The sequence below is a fragment of the Musca domestica genome, unplaced genomic scaffold (genome assembly GCF_030504385.1).
Source record: "Musca domestica strain aabys unplaced genomic scaffold, Musca_domestica.polishedcontigs.V.1.1 20, whole genome shotgun sequence".
Classification (NCBI taxonomy): domain Eukaryota; kingdom Metazoa; phylum Arthropoda; class Insecta; order Diptera; family Muscidae; genus Musca; species Musca domestica.
The window spans coordinates 1,798,636-1,822,322 of NW_026712250.1; the positions used below are offsets into that span (position 1 = coordinate 1,798,636).

A 23,687-nucleotide genomic window follows, 5' to 3' on the forward strand; every position below is an offset into this window, starting at 1 on the left:
TTCCATTTCTGTTGCCCACGCGCGTTTTCGCTCTGTTTTGCAACAACACAATAGGACAGAATAACAATAACAACTAACTCATCTCACCTCAACAAGGACGTTGGTACTATTAGCATTGACAAATGAAGATATAGACAACGAAAAGAAAAAATGACTATGCCAAACACGATGAGAGCCACCTGGATAAAAAGACAATACTAACTTTTCATTTGTCTATGACAACGAAATTGCAATGAGAACATAGCATAAGTCGAACAAACGATCTATGTTACCCTGACAACTATTCTTTAAAAACTGACATCTGAAAAAAAAATCGATTTACCTATCCCTAATTGACATCTGAAAAAAAAACAACAAAATTGCAGTTTTCGTTCGTAAAGTGCATTGAACAACATTAGAAAATCTAAAAAAAAGTAAACAATTGAAAATAATTTTAACACCACAACACATAAATTATTACGCAAACAAGAATTTGCAAGAAAATGTAAACAATTTGCATGGAAATGTAAAAACAGTGTTGTGTATTGTCACCTTATCTTGAAAGGCGTATCTAGCAAAGCAACTGTGTGCGCGTGTGTGTGTGTGTGTGGTGTTATTTGTGGGTGAATACAAAAATCAAACGGCCCCTTGCCAAGAAACTCCAACAAACCGAAGAAGAACGAAAGAGGAAAAGGGCGCTAATTGTTTAATTGGTTGGATAGGTGGTGGTGATTCAAGTTTTGTTATTATTCGGGCAAAAATCCCCTTTGTTTCTAAAAGTGATTATCCAAGAAAAGAAGCTATTGAAGGCAATAGGAAAATGCTTAAAATCGATAAAACTGTGGAATGTAATTCGGCCATTATGGAGCCCTGCGATTCGTTGACCTTCTACAGGGTAAGTAAGCTAAAACTGAAGGATGTGATTTAATTAGAAAACAAGACTGGTGGTCTTGGACTGGCGATCGATCGATAGATCGTACGTCACGTTTTCAGCGATTTACGTATTGCTGTTAGAAAAACTAATGTACTCGTATGTGTGGTTTGCACATATTTTATTAACTATTGCGTTCTAATAATATGGAAATCAGTAGTAGTATTAAACGTTGTTTTCCTTTGTTTAAGCTGAATTCATTAACATTGGCCTGATAAGCCAAGCCCCGTTTTTTTTTTCTTCTGAAACTACGTAGGTATGGCGGTTGTGGCTGTGATAAGACAGCTGATTTTTACAACAGCTGTCTTCTCCAAAGACCATTGAATAAAACTCAACAGTCCTAGTACAAAACTTATTCAAAGCCATTTAAATGTTCACCAAATCCGGTCCTGTAAAACACATGCATTTCTTCTAGATCTGGAGGGTCCATATTGGATATTATTCCATAAAAAATCCTCCTGGCCGAAAATAAAACTATTTTCACTTTCATGACAACATGAGAAAACAATTCCTTAAACTCTTCCCACGTTTCCCACGTTCTATGACGTTGCACTAACGGATGTACCTCAGACATTTTCAATTCATTTCCTATTAATAGACATACTTACACATCATTCTACACGCAAAGAATCACAACTGTCGCATAGCACACATTACACGCCGGTCGGTAGGCGCTGCTCCCGCCATTAAATCCAACATTCCCACCCACCAAAGCTAGTCCACCCCTCAAAAGTTTATTGACTCGCCAATGCATTTGTGCCCTTCTCGTGCCGGCAAGGTCTTTCATTAGCTGCCGCTACTGATAATGCTAAGATGATGTAGCAGACGATTGTCTGACGAAAAGGAAATGAAGCGAAACAAATTTAGTAAGAGTGTTCCAGTTACCCAGCCAAGCCATATTGGTTGGTTGGTTGGTTCTTTGTTTAACATTATCACTGCTTTTAGACGCATTTTTATTTTGTTTTGATTTGTGTTTTTTTTTTTTACATGAAGAATATAAAAACAATAATACAAAGCGAGAAAAAAACAACACAATCTACACGGACTACCGACCAATACACTAACAGAATATTTTCGAAATTGTTGTTATTAACCACAAAATATTGTTTTTGATTTTTGTTTTTTTATATGAAAGCTTATTGGTTAACGTCCAGTAGTATTTTGCCTCAAGTCATTCAGTGTTCGGGTGTTGCGCTGCGCATTTTTTATTTTATTTTCTTTAACAAAGAAGAACCTAAAAATAAAGGGGAGATCTCCGTTTTTGTTGGGTTTTTATTCGGAAAGTAAATGCAATTGTTGTGAAATACCAGCCGGAGAAAAGTCCTTGGCCATAACTTCAATAGTTTACGAGTTTACATCTTTCATTCAAACATTTGTACTTGTTGATTTGTAGAGAGAGAAAGAGAGCGAAGAGTAAAAGCACAACAAAAGCTAGATGGCTTTTATGAAACCCATCTCAGAGGTGAGAACTAATGCCGTTATTATCTTAAAAATGACAAAGCACAAAAGGTGTGCTTTTTGAGAGGAAGACACTGAGACATGACGTTGTAGATCTCACTTTAAAAATGTCCCACCAAAGGAAATGCATAGAAGCACCAAACATTTAAAAATTCCAAACTTTTCCTCTTTGCCTTTTCAGGAAGAAGCATTACGACCCGACATTGTTTGCGATGCTGATTTTAGATCCATACCCTTCACCTCAACCGATTATGAAGTCATGGACAATTCAACGGATCGCTCCTTTCTCTTGATGGATGCCAACGAACATTTGCACATTGCCACCCCTGAATTGTTTTGCAAAAAGCTGCACTGTCCTGATACTGCCAAAATTAAAGTGGTTACCATTTTTGGCAATACCGGCGATGGTAAATCACACACCATGAATCATACGTTCTTTAAGGGTGAAGAGGTTTTTAAAACGTCACCAGAACAAAATTCCTGCACCCTGGGTGTTTATGCGGCAATGCAAAATGAAATTGGTGTGCTATGTTTGGATACGGAGGGTTTGTTGTCCACTTCATCGAAAAGTAATCAACGCATGCGCATGTTACTTAAGGTAAATTTGTTTAAATTCTGAATTTATTCAAATAAATATTGTAACTATCCCTTCCACCCCACCCCCACAGATTCTAGCCATATCAGATATTGTGATATATCGCACACGCTCAGAACGATTGCATAGTGATATGTATGAGTTCTTAGGCACTGCTTCGAAGGCATTTTGTTTGCATTTCTCCCAGGCCTTGCAGTCGTTGTCGATACAAGGCTCTGCCAATTTGGGACCAGCTGTAATAATATTCCACGAAACAAGGCATACAAAACCCTTGGAAAATTGTAAGCCCAACCATAGCTTATTTACCAAATTAAAGTACTAATACCATCTCCCCCTCCCTTGCAGCTGTTGAAGAAAGTGCCGAGGAGAAATTGCGCGAAAAATTTGCCCGTCTAAACTATGACATCAATGCTTTCAGTTCACTGCGTTATGTGGGTATACAGACCTCTTCCAACGGTTCAACCGATTATAACAAACTTATTGCAGCTTTACGTGTGGATTTGGATAATACAACAGTGCGTTCGGCACGCCAGCCCAGCATTATCTTTAAAGCCATGAGGGCCTTGAATAAAAAATTCTCTGGTGAAATTGTGGAGAGATCTATAAATCCCTTTCCCGAACAGTATTTCACATGTCCCATATTGTGTGCCTCATGTAATCGCCGTTGCCAGCGTTCCATGGGCCATGAGGGAGAGGACCATTTGAATTTAAATCCCTGCCAGCACCAGCATCAATTCGAAAACAAGGTTGAGCTGTGTAAAGTGTGTTATAACAACGGACGTGAGGTGATTGTCACACGCATTGACACATGGACTCACAGCGTAATAAACTGTCCACATTGTGGCGAAATAGCCAAGACATTTAAATATTGGAGTGGCACACAAGAATGCGATGCCATTCGGACCCAGACAGTGCATATTTGGAAGGATAGTAACATATCGCCCAAAGGACCTTCCCATTCGGGACAAATGGTCTTGGACAAGGTGTCCTATGTGTGCGAGGCCCTGACTAATTTCTCATCACAGCCAACGGGGGTACTAAAAGAATGGTGTGCCGACAAGGTTGCCCCCAAATATTGGAAACCTAATCATGAAATTGTGGTAAGTAATTCCAGAATAAATGGCTGTTATACCAAATAAATTGTCTATCCGATTTTCTATTGTTGTAGAATTGTTTTTCTTGCAAGAAAAACTTTGATAAGACTGGCCTGCGCAAACATCATTGCCGTGGTTGCGGTGAGGGTTTCTGTGATGCCTGTTCTAAGCATAGAATGCCAGTGCCGGCCCGCAAATGGTTTGAAAATGTCCGTGTGTGCAATGATTGCCGCCAATTCCTACTTAAACATCCCAACTCCATGCCAGGTATGTCCGAAATATGATTTAAGCCAATCAGAAAACTTTATTAATACATGTATATGTGTGTATGTATATGCAGATCAAGAAGAACAAACTACTAATGATAATACTACTAACTCTCAAAATCATACTGCAGGATCAAGTAATGCTGATGCAACAGCAGCAGCTCACGAGGAAACAGATGTAACCGTACGTAAATGTGGTGAAACGCTTTACAACACAATCAGCAATGTGGCGTCGGTAGCTTTGGAATGTACCAAAGGTAAGGATGGATGGTCACATAAGTGGTATATTGATGTCTAATGCACGATTTGTTTAGATATCATCAAAGATACAGCTAGACCTGATTATTGGGTACCCGACTCGGAAGCCCTTAGTTGTCACATTTGTAAAATGAAATTTGGCACTGCCGAAGAATTATTGGCCCTAGCCATGTCCAATGCCAATGAGAGAGCGCAAAGTCCTCAACGTTCCTTTAAGGGAGGCGACTGTAAGCGCCATCACTGTCGCAAGTGTGGTCAAGGAGTCTGTGCCGAGTGCTCAAAATCTCGGCGCCCTGTACCTGAACGTGGTTGGCTGGATGATGTACGGGTTTGTGATGAGTGTGTTAGTGATAATGTGAATACAACCGTCGGAGGTTCATCGTCGTCGTCGTCGGTGCCGCCAGATAATGCCACACCACGTACCAATAGCAACTGCAGCAGTGGTGGTGGTGGTGGTAGTCAGCGCCAGTCTGAGGTTTGTTTTCTGGATGATCCCAAAACCAAAGTTGAATAATTTTGTTAACTTTGTTTATTTGTTTTTTAAATACCCCCACTTACTGGGCATTGCTTTTAAAGACGTTTTAGTGGTTACCTGCCCCTGAAGATACTACCTTTTGTTTATTGTTTTTTATTATTATTATTACTATTATTATAAATCATTACTTTAGAGTGTCTTCGTGTGATAAACAACATCCTTATTTATACCTATATATATGTTGAACAAAAAATATCATATACATATTGATATATGTAAGAAAGAAATGAATTGAAAGGTTAGTTCAAAACTATGTTACAAAATACAAACTTGATTTCAAGATATTTTTAAAAGACATAATGCGGTTACTTTTTTGTGGTTGACATTGATTTAAATTGATACAATAAAAAGTACAATGTTTAATTTTAAATATAAGAAATATAGGCTATAATTAACTACGAAGCAAAAAAAAAGTACGTCTTCAAAGAAAGTATACCACTCTGGCTTCACTAACTAAAAGAGAATTCTGCCCCTTTAGGACTTTTCATACATTCTCAAGTGTTCCACAATTTTTGCTTGATTCCTGAAGGTTTGTGCAAATATTTCCGTAGCATCTTTTACCACCATAAAAGGTTCTGCAAAATCATTAGCTTCACTTTTATCAAATATTTCCACATCAATAAAACTTGATGGTAAGTCATTACTACTTGTCACAGCATAGTGTTTGACAATGAGGTTAAATATATCTACAACGTAGTCCTCACTGGCCTTAAATGCAACTAACAGATCCACGGTATATTGTAAGAATAGACGTTGTACCACAGGCGATACAACATTGTTTTTTGGGGAAATTTTCAAACATTGTTGCTGACAATTTCCACGCAAACACAAATCTGTTTCGTTCGTTAGACAAGAAACAACCAGTTTGGCACTGGCATCTCTTATGTCATAGTCATCGTCCATTAAAAGATCCAACACAAGTTTGATATATAAATTTATAAAATCTAAACGTTGCAGCTTCAAACATTTTCGATAATGAACGGCAATGTGTTTTAGGCTGTTGGCAGCTTTGATCCTTGAATTAGAAGAATGTTATTTTAAAATTTCCCAAAGTATATTACACTTAATACCTACCTCAAACAATATGGCTGTGAGGGATGGGCGATTTCTATTAAATATTCCAGACATTTTTGGGCACAATCATAGTTAACTCCACTGCTTTGCAAGACCCTTTCCACACACATGGTCAGAGCTGATTTTACATCGTTTTTATGCTGCTTTGCCTTTTCCAAGAGCTGCGTTAAAGTAAAATCGAAGTGTCTTAGCTGACTCAAAATAGCGTAAGCTTTCTTGGCGGCCTCCGGATAATATTTGGGTATGTCAAGTAGTTTTCTAAGCGAAATTTTCAATGCCTTGCTATTTTTCAACTCCGACGATAGTTCTTGTAATGTCTCTTCATTTAAGCATTTAATAAATTGCACTTCATTTGGTAGTATTTCAAATTCAGCCAACATTCCCTCGTCGTAGCTGTTACCCGCCAATGAAAGCAAAATAATATTGAGACACGTTTCTGATTGTTCCAATGGCAACAGATTTACTGGTGGCTCTAAAATATAGTCACTCAAAGCCTCTGCAGGCAACGTCAAGCGCATGTTGTGTAGGTTATACAAGAAATTTGATTTATATTGCACGGTGTAATAAAAGCTACGTTTGGGATTCATTTCTATTTCTGTTGCCAAAGAAGAAAAGTATGCTAGATATTGCACTAAACCCTGTTTACCATTTAAGGACGATAGACTGGAAGAGCAAAGAATTTAGTATCCAAAAAGTATAGCAGAAAAAAAAACACCCACCTGCCTAAAATTTCTATGAAAATATCCGACATTGTTTTCAATACAACCACATTTTGTAGACCGGTACGTTTATGAAAACACACAAGTGTGCAGCAGATATCCATCGCTAGGTCCTCATTTAAAATTGAGTTGTTGTTTTTCAATAAAAAGTAAATCTGGAAAAAGGAAGATTCATGATCGAAATACTAAATTAATTGCAAACGAAATTAGTTACCTGTAGCATATAGCCATGTAAATGGTTCAGTTTAAGGTCACTTCCATCAGCCATACACTGGAAAATAAGGAGAAAAATTCTGTCTCATAGCGATATATTTTTATAAATCAAATTTCTGTCAAAACTTACCACAATTTCCGCACATTTTTCTCTCAACAATGTTGTAACTTCATCCTTGTTAACCAAAGCAGCAATAGCTTTGGCGGCCAAATAACGTGTCTGCATTTCTGGACAACCACCGCACTCCGAGATGAATGGTATAAATTGGGATAGCTTCAAATTCGATTCGGTACCCTCCAAGGCCGAGACATACAAACGACTTAAGACCAATAGCAATGGATGCAACTTATGGGCTTTCTGCTGTTGGGCAATAAGCTCACTTGCCCTCTGCAGCTCTTCCAAAAAGAAGTCATATAATTTGGGATAACGCAAAAAGAAGACACGTCCCGTCATTTTATTACGAATATTTAGATTTTCCGTATCTTTGGTACGTTGCACACCAAATATCCGTGTCATTAATGAGGCAAATAGCAGTGTAGCTGAATTTTTCTCCGACCAATTGCTGGCATCATATCCGTTGATGGCAACTGTTATACCCTGTGAAACATATTCACCCACAGCTTCATTTAAATCCGAGCAACGGAACAAAGCTCTTAATATATTCAAGGCATGCGTACGAGATTCCGAGCTGTGTTCCTTGCCAGAAGCCAATTCCAATAGGTGTTTCATACAAAACGCCAAAGATTTAATCGAGCCCACCTTCAATTCTGAGGTAATTAAAGCTTGAACCATAAATGGCACGCCAGCACTGCGGCGAGTAGCGCATATTTTACCATTATTTACATCTTCTTGAGAAATAATTGATATTAACTCATTTAGCCACATCATTGGCAGGGTATTCAACTCCGCATTCTCCACAGTCCAGAGGCGACAACAAAGTTTTGAAAATCCTACATAGGCCTGTTCAAAAGCGCCACGATGTTTGGTCTCCGAGAGCAATAACTTGAAATGTTCGCCAATTTCCAAAATCTGCGATTTGGTTATGAGAAATTCCTCCATTTCTTCAGTGAATTGTATGGGGGAATTCAAAACAACATAACCCAAAATGAGAGAGACTTCTTTCACGGTGCGCCAGGCACAAAGTAAAACCATTTGGGGTGTGGTTTTGAGGGAAGCTAAATCAGATTTACGTAGTTTTGAGGATAATATTTTACAGGGAGCAGATTCTGAATCAAGCGAGTGCTACAAAAATACGCAAATGTACATTAATAAAAATATATATTCCTCAGAAACTTATTACCTTCTTCTCCGTTAAAATATCCTCTGGGAATTCCCCAAAATCATTGGGCAAATGACCTTCCGGTGATGAACTATTTACAATTGGCGACACCACATCTGTTAAATCCTTACAGATGTTTATCAATTCGCTGATCAAACTACGCCATTCAGACTCCTTTGCCAATTGAGAAAAGTGTATCTTTGCTAATAAGTGTTTAATTGCCAGTAGTATGCCGTATAATGGATTCATTTTAGCAGCCTCCAAAATGCTTACGCGGGCCAACGCTAAACCTTCCTTCAAATGATTTAATAACCACTTCAAAGAAGCAAAATATGTTGGCAAATAACGAGGCAATTCATATTCTCCAAACATTGAAGGACAACCACGATGACACAAAAATTCCAATTGATATGAGGCAGTAACAGAATCTGTAGGCTTCACAGATGTCAAAAGATCCAAAACGTCATTGAGATCTATTTCTAATTGGTATTCCTTCAGCAGTTCAATATCCGTGGCATTATCTTGTAGTAATTTCAGCATATTAACAGCCAATTCATTGTTAGATTCGTAGGAATCTCTTAGGGTTTCATACAAGACTTTAACGCTTTGGTTTGGCAGCAAAGATAAAAGTTTCAAGCCACAATTGTTAACAATTTCAAATGATTGCTGCAGCAATTGCAGGGATACTGATCTGCGACTGAAGTTGGCTCCTTCGAAAAGATTTTCCACCAAGATTTTCATAAATGCTTTGAGGAAATTAAGTTCAAGCAATTTTTCTTGTTGCACTTCTTTTCTCTTTAGGAACTTTTGCAAACCCAAACTGCAACGATTTAAGGCTTTCGTTAACAGACCCAATGATTTATGTCTTGTGGCTGGGCATTGGGTATTTACATTGTATTGCAAGTACACAATTATCAAGTCACATTCCATCTGCGTCAGGGGTTCTGTGGTTTTATGCGTCTCCACCAAGAGCCTAAGAGCCATAATGCGTGTCTCATCGTCATTGGATAAAATACTTAACTGCAAATGCCGTGAGAATTGCTGCATAATTTCCCCATAGTTGTCAATTTTAATACCTGATTTACGCACAGCCCATAGAGTGGAGAGTTTGGTGCTTATGGGAATGGCTTGCTGATCGTTTTGTCTAAAAAGTATACTTTGGACAACACGACTATCACATTTCACCGCTTTAACTATTAGAGTTTCTATGTCAGACAAACGCGAATCTTGAAAACTGGCTATATTTAGTAAAAATCCAATCCAGGTTTTACACCATCCATCAAATGCCTGCTCCTTGTAGTTGGCCATCATTAAAGCTGAAATAAAACGAAATTATGAATTGCTAACAAATTAAATGAAACTCTTACCTTCATATAAATTATTAACAATAAAATCTTTTCCCAAATTCTCGGCAAATAATTTGGCAAAAATGGTTTTACAATTATCTAAAATATTATCTGCACCCAAAACATAGGAAACTTGCTGCAATATTACGCATTTCACCGCCAATGACAATTTGTCCGAGTTGCAGGCTTGATAGATATTATTTATCAATTCTTGGTAATCCAATTTCTTGGCAGCTGCCACAACATTACGCATAAGATCCCTACACAAATGTCTGACACTGTCCATGTGATGTTCCATAAATGCCACTGAAAATTCCATTAATTTATTCAAAATTTCATGGCTATCCACCTTTGAACTTTCCAAGGCAAACTGTAGGGTTAATTTAGATATTTGATAAAGAGCTCTTGTGGCACACAGTAAGATATTTGGCACAGTTGCATTGGCATTAGCAATTTCATCAATTTTTTTACATATCGCCAATATGTTAATGGAATATTTTTGGAAATCTTCGGCATTGGCGGTGTTTATAACTCCCACACATAAAGCAATTTCATTGGGGCTTTGTATATCCTGGGCTTTTAGGACAAAGCTGTCGTATTCATTAAAAAGCCTTGCTATATTAGCCATTAACATGCCAGCGTTGGTACGTGGGTCCATAGGAATGTCACCATCCAAAACAATATCCCCACAAAGTCTGGTAAGGTTTCTCAACTCTTCAGGATGTGTTATCTTCAAAGACTGTCCAAATTCTTGCGTACAAGTCAAAAGTATTCTCACGGAATTGTGGACATACATGTAGTATTCGTTACGTACTGACGGTGAAGTTATACTCCTATAAATGATAAATTATCATTATGTATATATACTGAAACCAGTGGAAACTACTTATTTACTTACTTCAATTCTTCCAAGTATTTACCAACAGAAATATAGATTATCAAGAACACATTTTCTATGTTTAAACCCAAAGCTTTGCGACCACATTCGAAATTCTCAAAACATCCAGACAGTGAAACTATGTTCGTGTTCCATTGTATGCTCGTGGGATTGGCTTTTGTTTCCTCCACAAGACTTTGTATGCTTTTGCTTAATGATCTCACAATTGAAGTTTCGGTTAAGCTATCAGCATTTACTGTGAAAGCATTAACTAAGAGCCTGGAAAAAATCAACAATATTTATGGAAATCATACATGATTGTTTGTGACATACTTAACGATTTGATTGCGCACAGGATGTTTTAAGGGACTGCTAAATAAAAGGTCGCATAAGAACTGAAGTACATCTTCATTATCTTTGGCAGCTCCATATATCTGCAAACGAACAGAATTAGAACTATAACCGCAGAAAAATGTATAGGAGTACCTACCTTTTTAACACAAGCCACCTGATCTGGTACAGTGGCGCATTCGGCGAACTCCATACAAAATATGCCATCAGCTAAGAGAGAAATAACAGAAAATTTAAATTAAATGCAAAATTTTAATTAAATACAGGTGTTGTAGAAGAAAGGTTTCTTTTTTCCTCCCCAAACCCTTTTGACACTTGGTTTCGTTCATAATTGAAAATGTTCATGAAATTCGCGGTAGGTCATGAAACGACCCATGGTACTCATTTCGATTCTCTTTAAAAAAATATGTTCTCTCTCAATGTGAATTTTGTGTTGCTGCCACTCTTACCTTGATATTGGGCCGGTAATTTTACAATAGCTGCCCTCATTTCAGCATTTTTTCGTACATTTTCATTGTTTTTAACAGAAGAAACCCTTAGGTTTAATGCGTTCATTTCTTTCGTTTTATTTGTGGTCCTTATATTCAGAAAAAACAAAAAAAGTTAGTATCAACAACACTCTCTCCCATGTGTTTGATGTTTTCTGTTTAGTTAGAGATGGCAACTAGAGATATGGTCAAGGTATTATCGATATTATATTTATTGTTTTAGAATCGGTTGCTTGTAACGAAAATTTTTATAAGAATTCTAGTTTTATTCCATAAAAAAGCGATATATAAAAAATGGTATTAAAATACATTACTAAAAATTAATAAATTTAATTTTAAGCTAATGTTAAATTTAAAATAAGTACATTTATTTTTGAAACAGAACAAAGGTTTACCTAGATCGAAAGGATCCCTTGAACTTGACATTTCTCAACAGCTGACACTTGAATGTAATCGATGAATGTCAAATCGATTTATCGTTTGAATTACATCCCTAGCTGTTATGCAAAAACGCCATTTGTCAAACTTGTCAGCAGCAATTGGGTAAAAATTAAATCATTTTCTTTTTTTCTGATGTATTATAGATATTTTATCTGAAACTCATTAAAAATATAACTGTTAATTTTGTTTAGCGATAATTTGTAAATAATGGATGCTGCTAAGAAGCAAGATATGCCCCCACCAGGAGGCTATAAGAAAATTCCCTTTGCCCGTGTGCCTGCCAAAGTTTACTTCACAGGTAGGGGGAAATTTATGATTCATTTGCCGAATGAAATAATTGGAGTATTAATGACATTTTACAGGTTGGCAAATGTTGGGAACATACGCTGCTGTTACCACAGTAGGGTTGTACATTTACTATTTGAACGCCAAGATGATTAAACGTGAGGAAATTGAAATGCGTTCGGCTGAGAATGTCATTTTCCCCGTTTTGATTGCTGAACGCGATCGTGAATTCTTGAAGCAATTGAGACGCAATCGTGATGAAGAAGCCAAGTTAATGGCTAATGTTCCCGGCTGGGAGGTAGCTCAAGTAGTTTAAGCAAGCTTTATAAAATGCTAAGCAATTTCTTTTTGTTTTTACAGGTTGGCACCTGGTACGGCGAACCTATTTACAAAACATTGCCCAAGGATAAATTGGTTAGCCCCAGCTTCCAAGAATTCTATGCCCATACCGACTGGAAGGCCCTTGCTAAACGTGCCCACATCAAATTGTGGTCTTAAATATTTTATATGCAACCATCTGGTCCATTTTGGAAAGATGATGGAACTGTCTACTAAAATGCAGCCAAGCTTTTCTTTAGTTTTAAATTTATAAAAAGAGCGTGAGTGGTTCCTCGGAATCCCCATAGGAAATTGTTGAATAAATGGTAACTTTAAAAGAAAGAAATTTGAATTGAATATTTTTTTTAAGACATTTTATACCATTGCTGAACAAGACCAGACAACTTGCTTTTCTCCAAGCAACTATTTTCTTTGTTGTCATCAGCATTTATTGTCTAAGCGTGAAAATTTTAAATTGCATTGCAATCAAATTCAATTATGTAGTTTTTTTCATTTATTTCATAACATTCTATTACAATCATAGAAAAATTAAAACTGAATCTTGCAAAAAATTGTCCAAATTCCTAAATAATTAAAAATGAGCACCATAACAAAACTAATTATGTTTAAACGAAAGCTAAGTGCTATTTGTTAAATGATGTTCTGTTACAAATCAGTAGCAGTGGCTAAAAAGAGAGAGGTTCTTATATATGTAATTAAAAAAGAATTTCAAATATAGATATCTTTTTGTAGAGTAAATACAAATGAAAAAATACAACTTCTGCTAGGCCTACTTTAAATCTCGTCGCCGTTTGATGGTACCGTCACATGTGGGGATGTGACGCTGCAGGAAACCCTCAAACACGAATTTACGGCCACAACGTTCGCAGGAGAATTCTCGCTTTTCATCGACCATCTGTTTGTGTTGTTTCAACACTTCGGCATTGGAAAATTTCTCGCGGCAGGGATCACAGGCATAGCGACGCTTAACTTGTCCCGCCTCAAAGGCCACTGTGAAGTTCTGCGAACAAAACGAGCATGTGTATTCTTTGACCACCATTTTTTTGAATCCATGTTCGACCTGCAATGCTGCGGCCTCTGCTTCCAGCTTGTCTTGGTGTTTATGCTGTTCCATGTGGGCTTTGTACTTTTCTTCGTCGATGAATTTGCGATAACAGCGTTGGCAACGTTTTGGTCCCTCGCCCGTATGTCGCAACATATGTTCTTTAAGATAACTAACCGAATTGAAGACTCGATTACATATATTACACTTCCTTTGGTCTTCGGGGACTTCTGTCTTTTGGCGCATACATGCTCTCATGTGGAGTTTAAGCGAGCCTGCAGCACTGTAACAGTTACCACAGTTGGGACAGTAAAAGGTTTTGTTATTGCGGTGAATGATTTCGGTGAGGCCAGCATCAGTGATTTCATATTCCTCGGTGCTGCCCAAACTATCGTCATGGCCACCCTCCGATGTGCCAGTGGGTACAATGTGCAGTATTGTGTGACTTCCATCATCCTCCACGGTCTCCACCTCTTCAACTGAGCCACCATCTTCTGTAATGACCTGGTGTATGGCTATGGGACGACCATGTTCGTCGATAATCACCTCCTGTGTTTCCTGAATCACTTCAGTTTGATGTCTCTGGCTATTCAGGGAAGCCACGGCCGCCTCAGCTTCCTCTGTTGTGGCAAATGTAGCATAGGCATATTGGGGCTCCTCGCCTGAGCTAGGGTCGTGTATCAGCACAGGAACGACCTCTTCTTTAATGGTGCCATTTGCTGTCGTTGTTGTCAATGTCGCGTACTTGGTTCGTTTGGCATTCATTGTTTACCTTTTTTTGGAGGATTCTAAGAGTTTCCAGATGTTGCCCAAACAATGCAAGAAAAATCAATTGGTCAACTCTATCAAAAAATATTTGGTAAAGAGGTACCGTCCCGAAGAGAAAATTCTGTGTTGAAAAATGATGTCTACTCTGGTTTGGTTACACACGCAATTTGGCAACGTCTTGTCACTTTTATTTTCTTCATTTTTCAAAATGGTGGCCTACCTAAAGACAGGGTTGTATTTGTGTGATTTGATAGAGAAGGGAAATGCATAGCTGTACGGTACAGTGTTGCATTGGCTGGTGAGAGTAACCACAGACCGTTACGGTTTAAATGTTATTTTTGACAAGGGATAATATAATCTTTAAATATGTTTTTATTTATTGAAGCATTTAGCGTGTGAATTTGCAATAGCAAATTGTAAGTGATGATGGCGTCATTGTCTCGAAGTGGGAATTGTTAATAATATGACCGTTTGAACATAGCAATCACCTGAATATATTTTTTTTGATAGACTTGCAATGTCAAGCCATAGATACATTTTTTTATGGAAATGTATTGAATAAAAAACAAAATAATTTTGAAATTTTTTCATTTTTGATGAAATTTAAATTTTTTCAGGTTTTGAGTAGAATAATTTTTGTCATATCGGTTATCGTAATAATAACATTTACGTTTTTACAGTTCCGGAGTGGACCAAATAATGGCCTGATCATGGAAAAACTAAGAAGGTAAAGTCATTCAAAATAAGCATATCCATCTCTGCATTTTCTGTAATTAACCTTGTCATATTTCACTGCATAAAAACAGGTTCCCATTCCTGATTTGTGAATGTACAATGGATTTATAAATATAAATTTTGACAATAATTTTTGAAAAATTGCCTGACTTTACCTCCTCAATTCTGCCATGGGTCTGATCCAGAACTGCAAGAACATAACCGTTTACAATCACCGATATTCCCTTCGTGATATCGAAAAAATTGCTTATATAGTAGATTCTTGCAGGGTCTGGAACAAAGTATATTTTTTTTGGCCTTGAGGCTGAAATAGGATTGTTATCATATCAGACACTCGATATTGTGGAAAATAAGTGCCCATCCACCACATTCTATTTATTGCTCTATTCCAGAATCTCCAGAAGTATCTTCTAGGTTTGCTATTAATTTCGATATTATAAAGAAAAAATCGATTATCGTAGTAAAGACATTTACATTCTAGCAGACATTCTGGAACGGAGCAAATGTTTTGTAAACTTTTTCTCCAATATTAAAATTGTTCTGAAAAAATTAAAAGTTCATTCGACACAATAAGACCCTAGTATAGAGTTGCATTTTTCTTAGTTGCTTTGAATTTAAATTACCTTTCTGATTGTGCCATGCTACCTTCTGATTATTGTACGATGATTGGTCTGTTCCAAAAACTGCAAGAATGTAAAAGTTTTCAACGCGATATCCGATTTTCCCTTTTTGATATATGGAAAATAACTTTTAAAAATAGTAGACTCTTGCAGCTTCTGGAAAATAAGAAGGTAATTGGATATCACTTTAATTTTATCAACTAAACTATTATCCATTAATTGTTATTTTTTTTATTGGATTCTAATTGAAATAATTGTATGCAAACTCTGGGTGTTCAAAATTAATGCTTGTTGGGCTATAATTAAATAATCCGATGTCCCAGTGGTCGAACATGTGAGCAACTGCAATCTTATTTAATTATAAAATAAGTTAAGTTTATTGAATGAGAGAAAATATGAATAAGTTGGAAACTATTGAAACTATTGTTAAGAATGAATCTTTTTCGGATCGGAGCCGATGTATAAAAATGCATCTACTGAAACAGTGCGAAACTAAATGCCTATTTACATATTCGAAATTTTTCAATCATTTACGTCAGAGCCGCTATATGAAAATTTGTCATGGTAGAAGTATACAGGTAGTCGCATCGACATAGCTGCTGGGACAATGAACTGTCAAACTGATTTTGGAATTGAAAATATTGAATAAAAAAATTATTGAAATTGGTAAAAATTGTTGGAAAATGCATATTATAACAACCTCCGACTTTCATCGCATAAGAAAACATTTAAAAATGTACTTATTTTCGACAAAACATTTCAAAACTTTTTTCTTACTGCGATGATCGATTTTCCCTTTATAATATCGAAAACAATACCAAAAAACAGTAGATTCTTCGAAACACTTCAATGAAAGCTTTTCCATTTTATTCGATTAGTCACATTTACATTTCAATTTCATCCATCCAAATATTTCCATTGTATTGCATTTTAATATAATTATTCAATTATAGTTAATTGGCGGTTAGAACGCCACTCAATTTATTTCTGAATCAACGAGTAGTTCAAACATATTTACGCTTTGCTATTATTATCTCAATTTAAACCTTTAATGGCATTAAGCCATCTTTCATATTGCACACTTGAGTGTAATTGTATTATTCGAATCTGAATCGGTTAGAATGAGACTAAGTTGAGACAACTGCCTGAAACACATGTTAATTTCTTTTCTTTTTATAATTTTATAAAAAAAAAAACTTTGTTTGATTAGTGTGCGTTTGCCGTGCACGTGAAAATTGTTTTCAAAATAAATGGTATAGTCATCTGGTTGCAGCTACATGTGACTTCTTGAAACTGGCTGTATTTAGTAGATGCATTACAATATACACTTGTTTTAACTCTATAACTATAATTTAAATAAAGTCCCAATGTCCAATGTCCCAATGTCCTATCGGTGGGCGTGTCACCCCAATCAGACCATGGCCTGTCCATTAGATCTTTCGCATTGTCAAAATGTGATTAAACCTATGAAAACGTCAGCTGATGAATGAACTGTCAAACCAATATTGGAATTAAAAATTTTCAATGAAAATTTGTTGAAATTCGTAAAATCTTTTAAAAATACATTTCATAATAACCTCCGAAAACATATACAAATCTGCTTATTATTGACAAAAAAAAAATTAATTTGACATTAGGAGGGTATTTCGATCTCAACCGTAGTTTTTTTTATTGTAATTTAAACATTTAAAAATAAAACATTTAAAAATATACTTATTTTGATAAAACATAAAACATTTTGACATATCAATGTTCCCAAGCTTTGATGCATCTACCTATATTCTTCTACCACGAATCGGACTAAATGTCAAAATTTGTTTACATTTTCCTTACTGTTTTGTTTTATTATCGTACTGTGATTCCATTCACAATAACTGTTTTGACAACTAATTTAGAAGTACGTTGACATTTACCGAATCGATTGGATTTCAATTGTCAATTCATTTGCGTATACATATGTCAAATAAATCCACTGGATTTGAAATTCCATTTTATTTGCGATAAACGCAATGGAGTTGACAATTGAAATCGACTCGATAGTAAGTCTAAACGTACTCTAGGAAATTATGATGTGGTAAACCTAGTACCTATTGACTGTGTTATAATCATGGTAGAATCAAGAAGGTAAAGTCATGCAATAATTTATTCAACATTTTTTTTTTCAAAATTATTCATTTGACAAAATATTTATTATTTATTTATCTCATTGTCAAAATATTTAATTATAATAAATACACAAATCAGAGATGGAAACCTAGTTTTTATGCAGTGAAATTTGACAAGGTAAATTACAGAAAATGCAGAGATGCGTAGGCTTATTTAAAATGACTACCTTCTTAATTTTACCATGGCTATAATTTAGGTCATTGGACTTACATGTAAACATAGCCTTAAGCCTTATTTACACCTTATTTGGATAGTCAATTATTTTGATAATGCGTGAAATACATGACAAATCTACGTAAAACGCGTAATATATCAGTCAGTATAAAGGCGGTTTGTGTTTTTTTTGGAGAAAGTGAATTTTGAATATAGTTCCAGCTTTCGATTTTCCGTCTTTCTGGGCAAAATGGTTTTGACGGAGTGTTTTTTTAAGGCTTTTCTGGCTGGATTAAATCATCGGCTGGCTTCTTCGTAGAGGAACAAAGGAGTTTTAGGTTGACTTAGCTCGATTTTGGCCCTTCGATTCTTTGCTCCTTTCAGAATATGCCCGCCGATGACTTAAGCCATCCAAAAAGCGTTTTATGTAATCTCACCTTAAGGAAAGTCTTGTAAATTTGCCCTCTTGCGTTTGGAAGATATTTTTTAAATTAATTCAAAGCTGTGTATCAATTTTAATGACTCTATTATAACACTCCCAGAAATATCCCGTCCCCTTCAGTATTTTTAAGTTCTAGTCAGTATTATCTTTACTCACCGGTTGTATAATTTTAGCCGGGTTAATGTTGTGCTTATTTAATTGTGTTCATTTTGTTGCAATTGCTATTAATAATTACATCTGTTATTCTGCCTTTTTTATTGTTCTGCTGTTTTCTTTGCAAAAACCAGTAAAAACTGGTTTCAATTATCCGGCGAAGACACAATTAATGCAATTGTTCTGTCTTGACTTTTTATAGATTGTCATCCATTTATTAAAGCAATTAGCGGTTATAACAGCTGTTAAAACATTGAAAGGGTAAATCGAGAGAGTGCTTGGGGTGTGATGGAAAATTGATAACGTAGAATAGATGGTCAATATATATTTAAAAATTGAGAGTACCTTAAAAGTGTTTTTTGTTATTGGCTTAAGTCTTCGGCTGACTTCTTCGTAGAGGAGCAAAGGAGTTTTAGGTTGACTTAGTTCGATTTTGGCCCTACGCTTCTTTGTTCTATTTCGAAGAAGACAGCCAGTCAATAAAGTGTTTTAAGTATTCTCACCTTAAGAAAAAAGGGAAATAAATCGATTTGGAAATATGTTATGGAAAATATTTCAAATCAAATTGACGCGCTATATATGCACTTCCATAAAGTGTTGCGTCATATCAAAATTTCTTTAAAAATATTGATTTACGTTAAAAAAAAAAACAATTTAATGCACTCATAATGAAGTGTAGTGGTTTATTTATCGATTGATCAACGTCAGTCGCAGGTTATCTGCAACGATAACAGTTAACAACAACAATTATTATTTCACATAGAATTAGATTGAAATTATTACTCAAAATCAATATGACTCAAATTTGTCGTAATGGAAAACTTTATGGACAAATATATGTAGATGAAACACGGCAAAGCAATTCATCATAATATTAATTGTAGAGTTCGTAAACATACGGGGAAAGTACACGGAAAAGTAATTTAATGACAAAGAAGAGAGTAGAATGAGCTTAAGTCTCACTTTTCTTTCCGTCAAATGTAAGACCTATGAATTGGGAGATACTAAAGGCTATATACAAATATACAAACTAAAAAAAAAACTGTGGAAATACTTCGTCAATTGGCTAAAGTTGCTATTAGACGACACATATGTGTTGTCATAGGGTTCGCTGTGATCGAAAAGTACATATGTAACATGACAATAAACTGTCAAACTAATTTCAGAATTGAAAATTTTGAATGAAAAGTTATGTAAATTTGCAAAAAATTGTTGAAAAATTAATACATATAAAATTTTACTTATTTTTGAAAAACATTTCAAAATTTTTGACATATTAATGTTCCCAAGATGCATCTACCTTTATTGTTCTTCCATGATATGTACTTTAAGCTGGGAATACATAAAGCGCTTATTTGGCTGGCTTCTTCGGAAATGAACAAAGGAGCCTAGGGTCAAAATCGAACTAAGTCAACCTAAAACTCCTTTGTTCCTCTACGAAGAAGCCAGTCGATGAATTAAGCCAGTCAAATAAGCGCTTTATGTATTCCCAGCTTTACTCATGTATTTCATTTGATGATGCGTTTCTTTGAAAGGGATTCGAATTGGAGAGTGTAGCTTAATTTTACTCCTCTCAGAACAGTTATAGTACGTTTAGGTTGTAAAGGATTTAGAAACCCCATGCGGTTAAAATTCTCAATTCCATTGCATATACCTTAATTAAATTTTCAAAAAGAAGCTTAACCCAGAAAAGATATTCTAACGTAAACATGCCTTTAGGGTAAGAATACATAAAACGCTTTATTTGACTGGCTTAAGTGATCGGCTGGCTGCTTCGGAAAAGACCAAAAAGGGCGAAGGGCTAAAATCGAACTAAGTCAACCTAAAACTCCTTTGTTCCTCTACGAAGAAGCCAGCCGTTGACTTAAGTCAGCCAAAAAAGCGTTCTATGTATTCTCGCCTTAAGTGTGAGGAGTTAAATATCTTCGGTATTTTTAAAAGCTATTTAAACCTCTTAAGAGGAGCAAATGACGCTCTGTTTGAAAGTGACAATATTTTAGCTGTACAGTAAATGAACTGTCAAACCGATTTTCCAATTGAAAATCTTGAATGGAAAATTATTGAAATTTGTAAAAATTGTTGAAAAATACTTATCAGAATAACCTCCGATTTGCGTCGTGTAAGAAAACACATAAAAATCTACTTATTTTTGGCAAAACATTTTATAAATGTTGACATATCAATTTACCCAAGCGTTGATGCATCTACCTGTATTCTTCTACCATGCTATACCGTAATAATGCTATGTTTACATTAGAGCCTCTAAGCATAATAATTGGTATATATTTTTCAAATAAATCTCAAGGGAACAGCTAATGAGGTTTGTAACGTTTTACTTAAGTCTCATCCAAGATTGTTCCAAAACCTGCAAGAATCTACTATTTTTGTAATTTTTTTTTCGATATCATAAAGGGAAAATCGGTTATCGTAAAGGAAAAACTCGTTGTCCCAGTAAAAAATATGTAGAGTAAATGTGAGAGTACATAAAAGTAGAGCAACAAAGCAAAGACCTAAAATGGTAAAGACTAGACAAAATGCATTCTGAACAAATAGTTTGTGTCTATACTATCTACATAATAGCTCATGACAGGACTATGTTAATATAAAAACACATTTATAGAAAAAACAATTGTCTTAAAAATTTTATTCCATAGACTTTCTTAATTAATTGCATATTCCCTAACCGGTTTAAATCGCTTAACATTGCTAACTATGTTGTTACGATATCATAACAACAGAAGTATTTTCACAGGGTTGCCACATCTTGACTCTGTCTTGTCCCATCTTTATATTTCTATGTTTTTGAAAAAAGGAGTTTTAGGTTGACTTAGTTCGATTTTGGCTCTCGTTTTTTTGGCGAAGAAGCCTGCCGATGATTTTAGCCATTGAAAAAAGCGTTTTATGTATTCTCACCGTAACTCTTCCTATTATATATCCCTCACAAATCGTTTGCACAACACAAAAATAATAATAACTTGCCAAATTTCTATAAATAAAATTCAGAAAGAAATCCTTTCAAATCCCTTTTATCTATTTACAATGATTGGAAATATATAAATCTATGTGATTTTCAATTTGTCTCTCTTGTGAACCACAAAGCCTTTGTCGTATGTCTACATTTATCCTTGCTTTATCCATCCTTGTCATTAAAAGCAAAGAATACAAATACCTCATTATCCTAACATGGCTGGGTTATCTTGATGGCGCCAATGAGCGAACAACTTATACACTTGGGTTTCCTTGATGATGTGGATGAGACATCCAAGACCCAGTCAGCCTGTGATGACAATAACGCTCAATACGCTACAAAAAAAAAATAATTAAAGTGTATTTATTTATGACATTACACATCAAGAATTATTATAGACATCAAATGAATGAGCCATTGAATGACAAAAAAAGAGAGAAGACTAAATAAAATAAAACGCAATAACCCATGCCGCCAGCCAGAACGTCAAACGACATGTGAAGTGGCAAAACAAAAATTTAATTTCGTACATTAAGATAAAGTGAAAATGCAGTTATTTTTTGCCTCATCGTGTATTTGGACTTTAGACGTTGTTTGACATGGTGGGTGTGTGTGTGTGCGCGAGAATTGTCAATTCTAAACTTTACTCTTCGTTGAGAGATTGGATTGGAGGTGTTGGGGAGCTAGACTTGTGGAAAAAGAAAGAAGAAAATTGATGAGTCTCACGATGATGATGATAATGAAATAATGACATGTGCACAAACATTCCATACTCAATTTTTATCTTTAGGAATAGCGTGTTGCGTGTAATGACTTGCCTATTACAAAACTAACAACTCAGGCATTTCAAGGGGACAGTGGGCTTCCAAGAAAAAAAATTTCAAAAGTAGTGCCAATATCAGCTGAGAAATTTATGAATAATGCTATGACAAATAAAAGTAAGAGAGGAAACACATAGAGCGCATATTTGGTTGGCTTCTTCGTAGATGAACAAATGAGTTTTAGGTTGACTTAGTTCGATTTTAGCCCCAGGCTCCTTTGTTCATTTCCAAAGAGGCCAGCCGATGATTTAAGCCAGCCAGATAAGAAGGTAACGTCATGCAAACATATGTTTACTATTTTTTTCAAAATTATTCGTTTGACAACAACTCATTGTCATAAAATATATTTTTAAATCCATTGTAAATACACAAATCCGAGATGGAAACCTAGTTTTTATGCAGTGAATTTTGACTTTACCTTCTTAATTCTACCATGAGTTCTTCTTAACAATTTGCTGTTATTTTGTGTGAGAAAACACTTTTGTATGACTATAGTATGATGTGTGATTTAGCCTTAAATTAATATATGACAAAATAAAGGTAAGGATTCATAAAACGCTTATCAGGATTTAAGGTGAGAATACATAAAACGCTTTTTCGACTGGCTGGTCATTGGCTGGCTTCTTCGTTAAAGTACAAAGGAGCGGTGGACCTAAATCGAACTAAGTCAACCTCATACTCCTTTGTTCCTCTACGAAGAAGCCAGCCAGCCGATGACTTAAGCCAGTCAAAAAAAGCGTTTTGTGTATTCTCACCTTAAATCCTGATTAGTCTTTATTGAAACGTAGTACAAAAACTATATTTTTTTATTAAACACGTTCAGATTTATAAAGTCCACTCGATCTCAAATTTCAATTCCATAGCACATACGTCAAAGAATATCCACTGGAATTATAAACATGATTTACGTGACTTATACGCTGTGGAATTGTTATTTGAACAGAAAAATACGGGTAGATGCATCAACGAATTTGTTGATATGTCAAAAATTTTTAACTTTTTTTCAAAAATAATTAGATTTTTATAAATTTTCCTATTATGCTATTAAGATATGTATTTTACAATAATTTTAACGAATTTTAATAGTTTTTCATTCAAAATTTTCAATTCCAAAATTGATTTGACAATTCATTGCCTCAGCAACTGTGTCAATGTGGCTCAAGGTGAGAGTACATAAAAGACTTTTTAGACTCGCTCAAGTCATCGGCTGGCTTTTTCGTAGAGGAACAAATGAGTGTTAGGTTGACTTAGTTCGATTTTGGCCCTATGCTCCTTTGTTCTTTTACGAAG

The 23,687-nt window shown here is 35.5% G+C and overlaps 4 protein-coding genes across 7 annotated transcripts; 2 read left to right on the top strand and 2 right to left on the bottom strand.

The window, feature by feature from the left end:
- Window positions 1–316: 316 nt before the first annotated feature.
- LOC101889896 (zinc finger FYVE domain-containing protein 1) lies at window positions 317–5,409 on the top strand. Of its 4 annotated transcripts, XM_059122335.1 has the most exons (8): window positions 317–874; window positions 2,550–2,966; window positions 3,037–3,244; window positions 3,309–4,063; window positions 4,132–4,324; window positions 4,398–4,580; window positions 4,638–5,056; window positions 5,158–5,409. In XM_059122335.1, the coding sequence occupies exons 1-8, from the start codon at window positions 800–802 to the stop codon at window positions 5,164–5,166; spliced, it is 2,259 nt and encodes a 752-aa protein (XP_058978318.1). In that variant the 5' UTR covers window positions 317–799; the 3' UTR covers window positions 5,167–5,409. The 4 variants fall into 4 exon arrangements, with proteins under 4 accessions (XP_058978318.1, XP_011295830.2, XP_058978320.1 ...); XM_011297528.3 differs by having other exon boundaries at window positions 4,638–5,409; XM_059122337.1 differs by having other exon boundaries at window positions 318–874; window positions 4,455–4,580; window positions 4,638–5,409.
- Window positions 5,410–5,516: 107 nt separating this feature from the next.
- LOC101889726 (thyroid adenoma-associated protein homolog) lies at window positions 5,517–11,639 on the bottom strand. The gene is made up of 11 exons (XM_011297527.3): window positions 11,426–11,639; window positions 11,116–11,186; window positions 10,959–11,059; window positions 10,647–10,904; window positions 9,770–10,581; window positions 8,424–9,718; window positions 7,253–8,365; window positions 7,124–7,180; window positions 6,910–7,064; window positions 6,191–6,853; window positions 5,517–6,131 (listed from the first exon to the last, which is right to left on the bottom strand). The coding sequence occupies exons 1-11, from the start codon at window positions 11,529–11,531 to the stop codon at window positions 5,591–5,593; spliced, it is 5,172 nt and encodes a 1,723-aa protein (XP_011295829.2). The 5' UTR covers window positions 11,532–11,639; the 3' UTR covers window positions 5,517–5,590.
- A 254-nt stretch (window positions 11,640–11,893) lies between these two features.
- On the top strand, window positions 11,894–12,854 carry LOC101889386 (NADH dehydrogenase [ubiquinone] 1 alpha subcomplex subunit 13). Its single transcript, XM_005191358.4, has 4 exons — window positions 11,894–12,007; window positions 12,097–12,203; window positions 12,268–12,488; window positions 12,551–12,854. The coding sequence occupies exons 2-4, from the start codon at window positions 12,113–12,115 to the stop codon at window positions 12,686–12,688; spliced, it is 450 nt and encodes a 149-aa protein (XP_005191415.1). The 5' UTR covers window positions 11,894–12,007; window positions 12,097–12,112; the 3' UTR covers window positions 12,689–12,854.
- A 155-nt stretch (window positions 12,855–13,009) lies between these two features.
- Window positions 13,010–14,543, bottom strand: LOC101889211 (zinc finger protein 260). The gene has a single exon (XM_005191357.4). The coding sequence runs from the start codon at window positions 14,334–14,336 to the stop codon at window positions 13,299–13,301; it is 1,038 nt and encodes a 345-aa protein (XP_005191414.1). The 5' UTR covers window positions 14,337–14,543; the 3' UTR covers window positions 13,010–13,298.
- Between the last annotated feature and the right edge of the window lie 9,144 nt (window positions 14,544–23,687).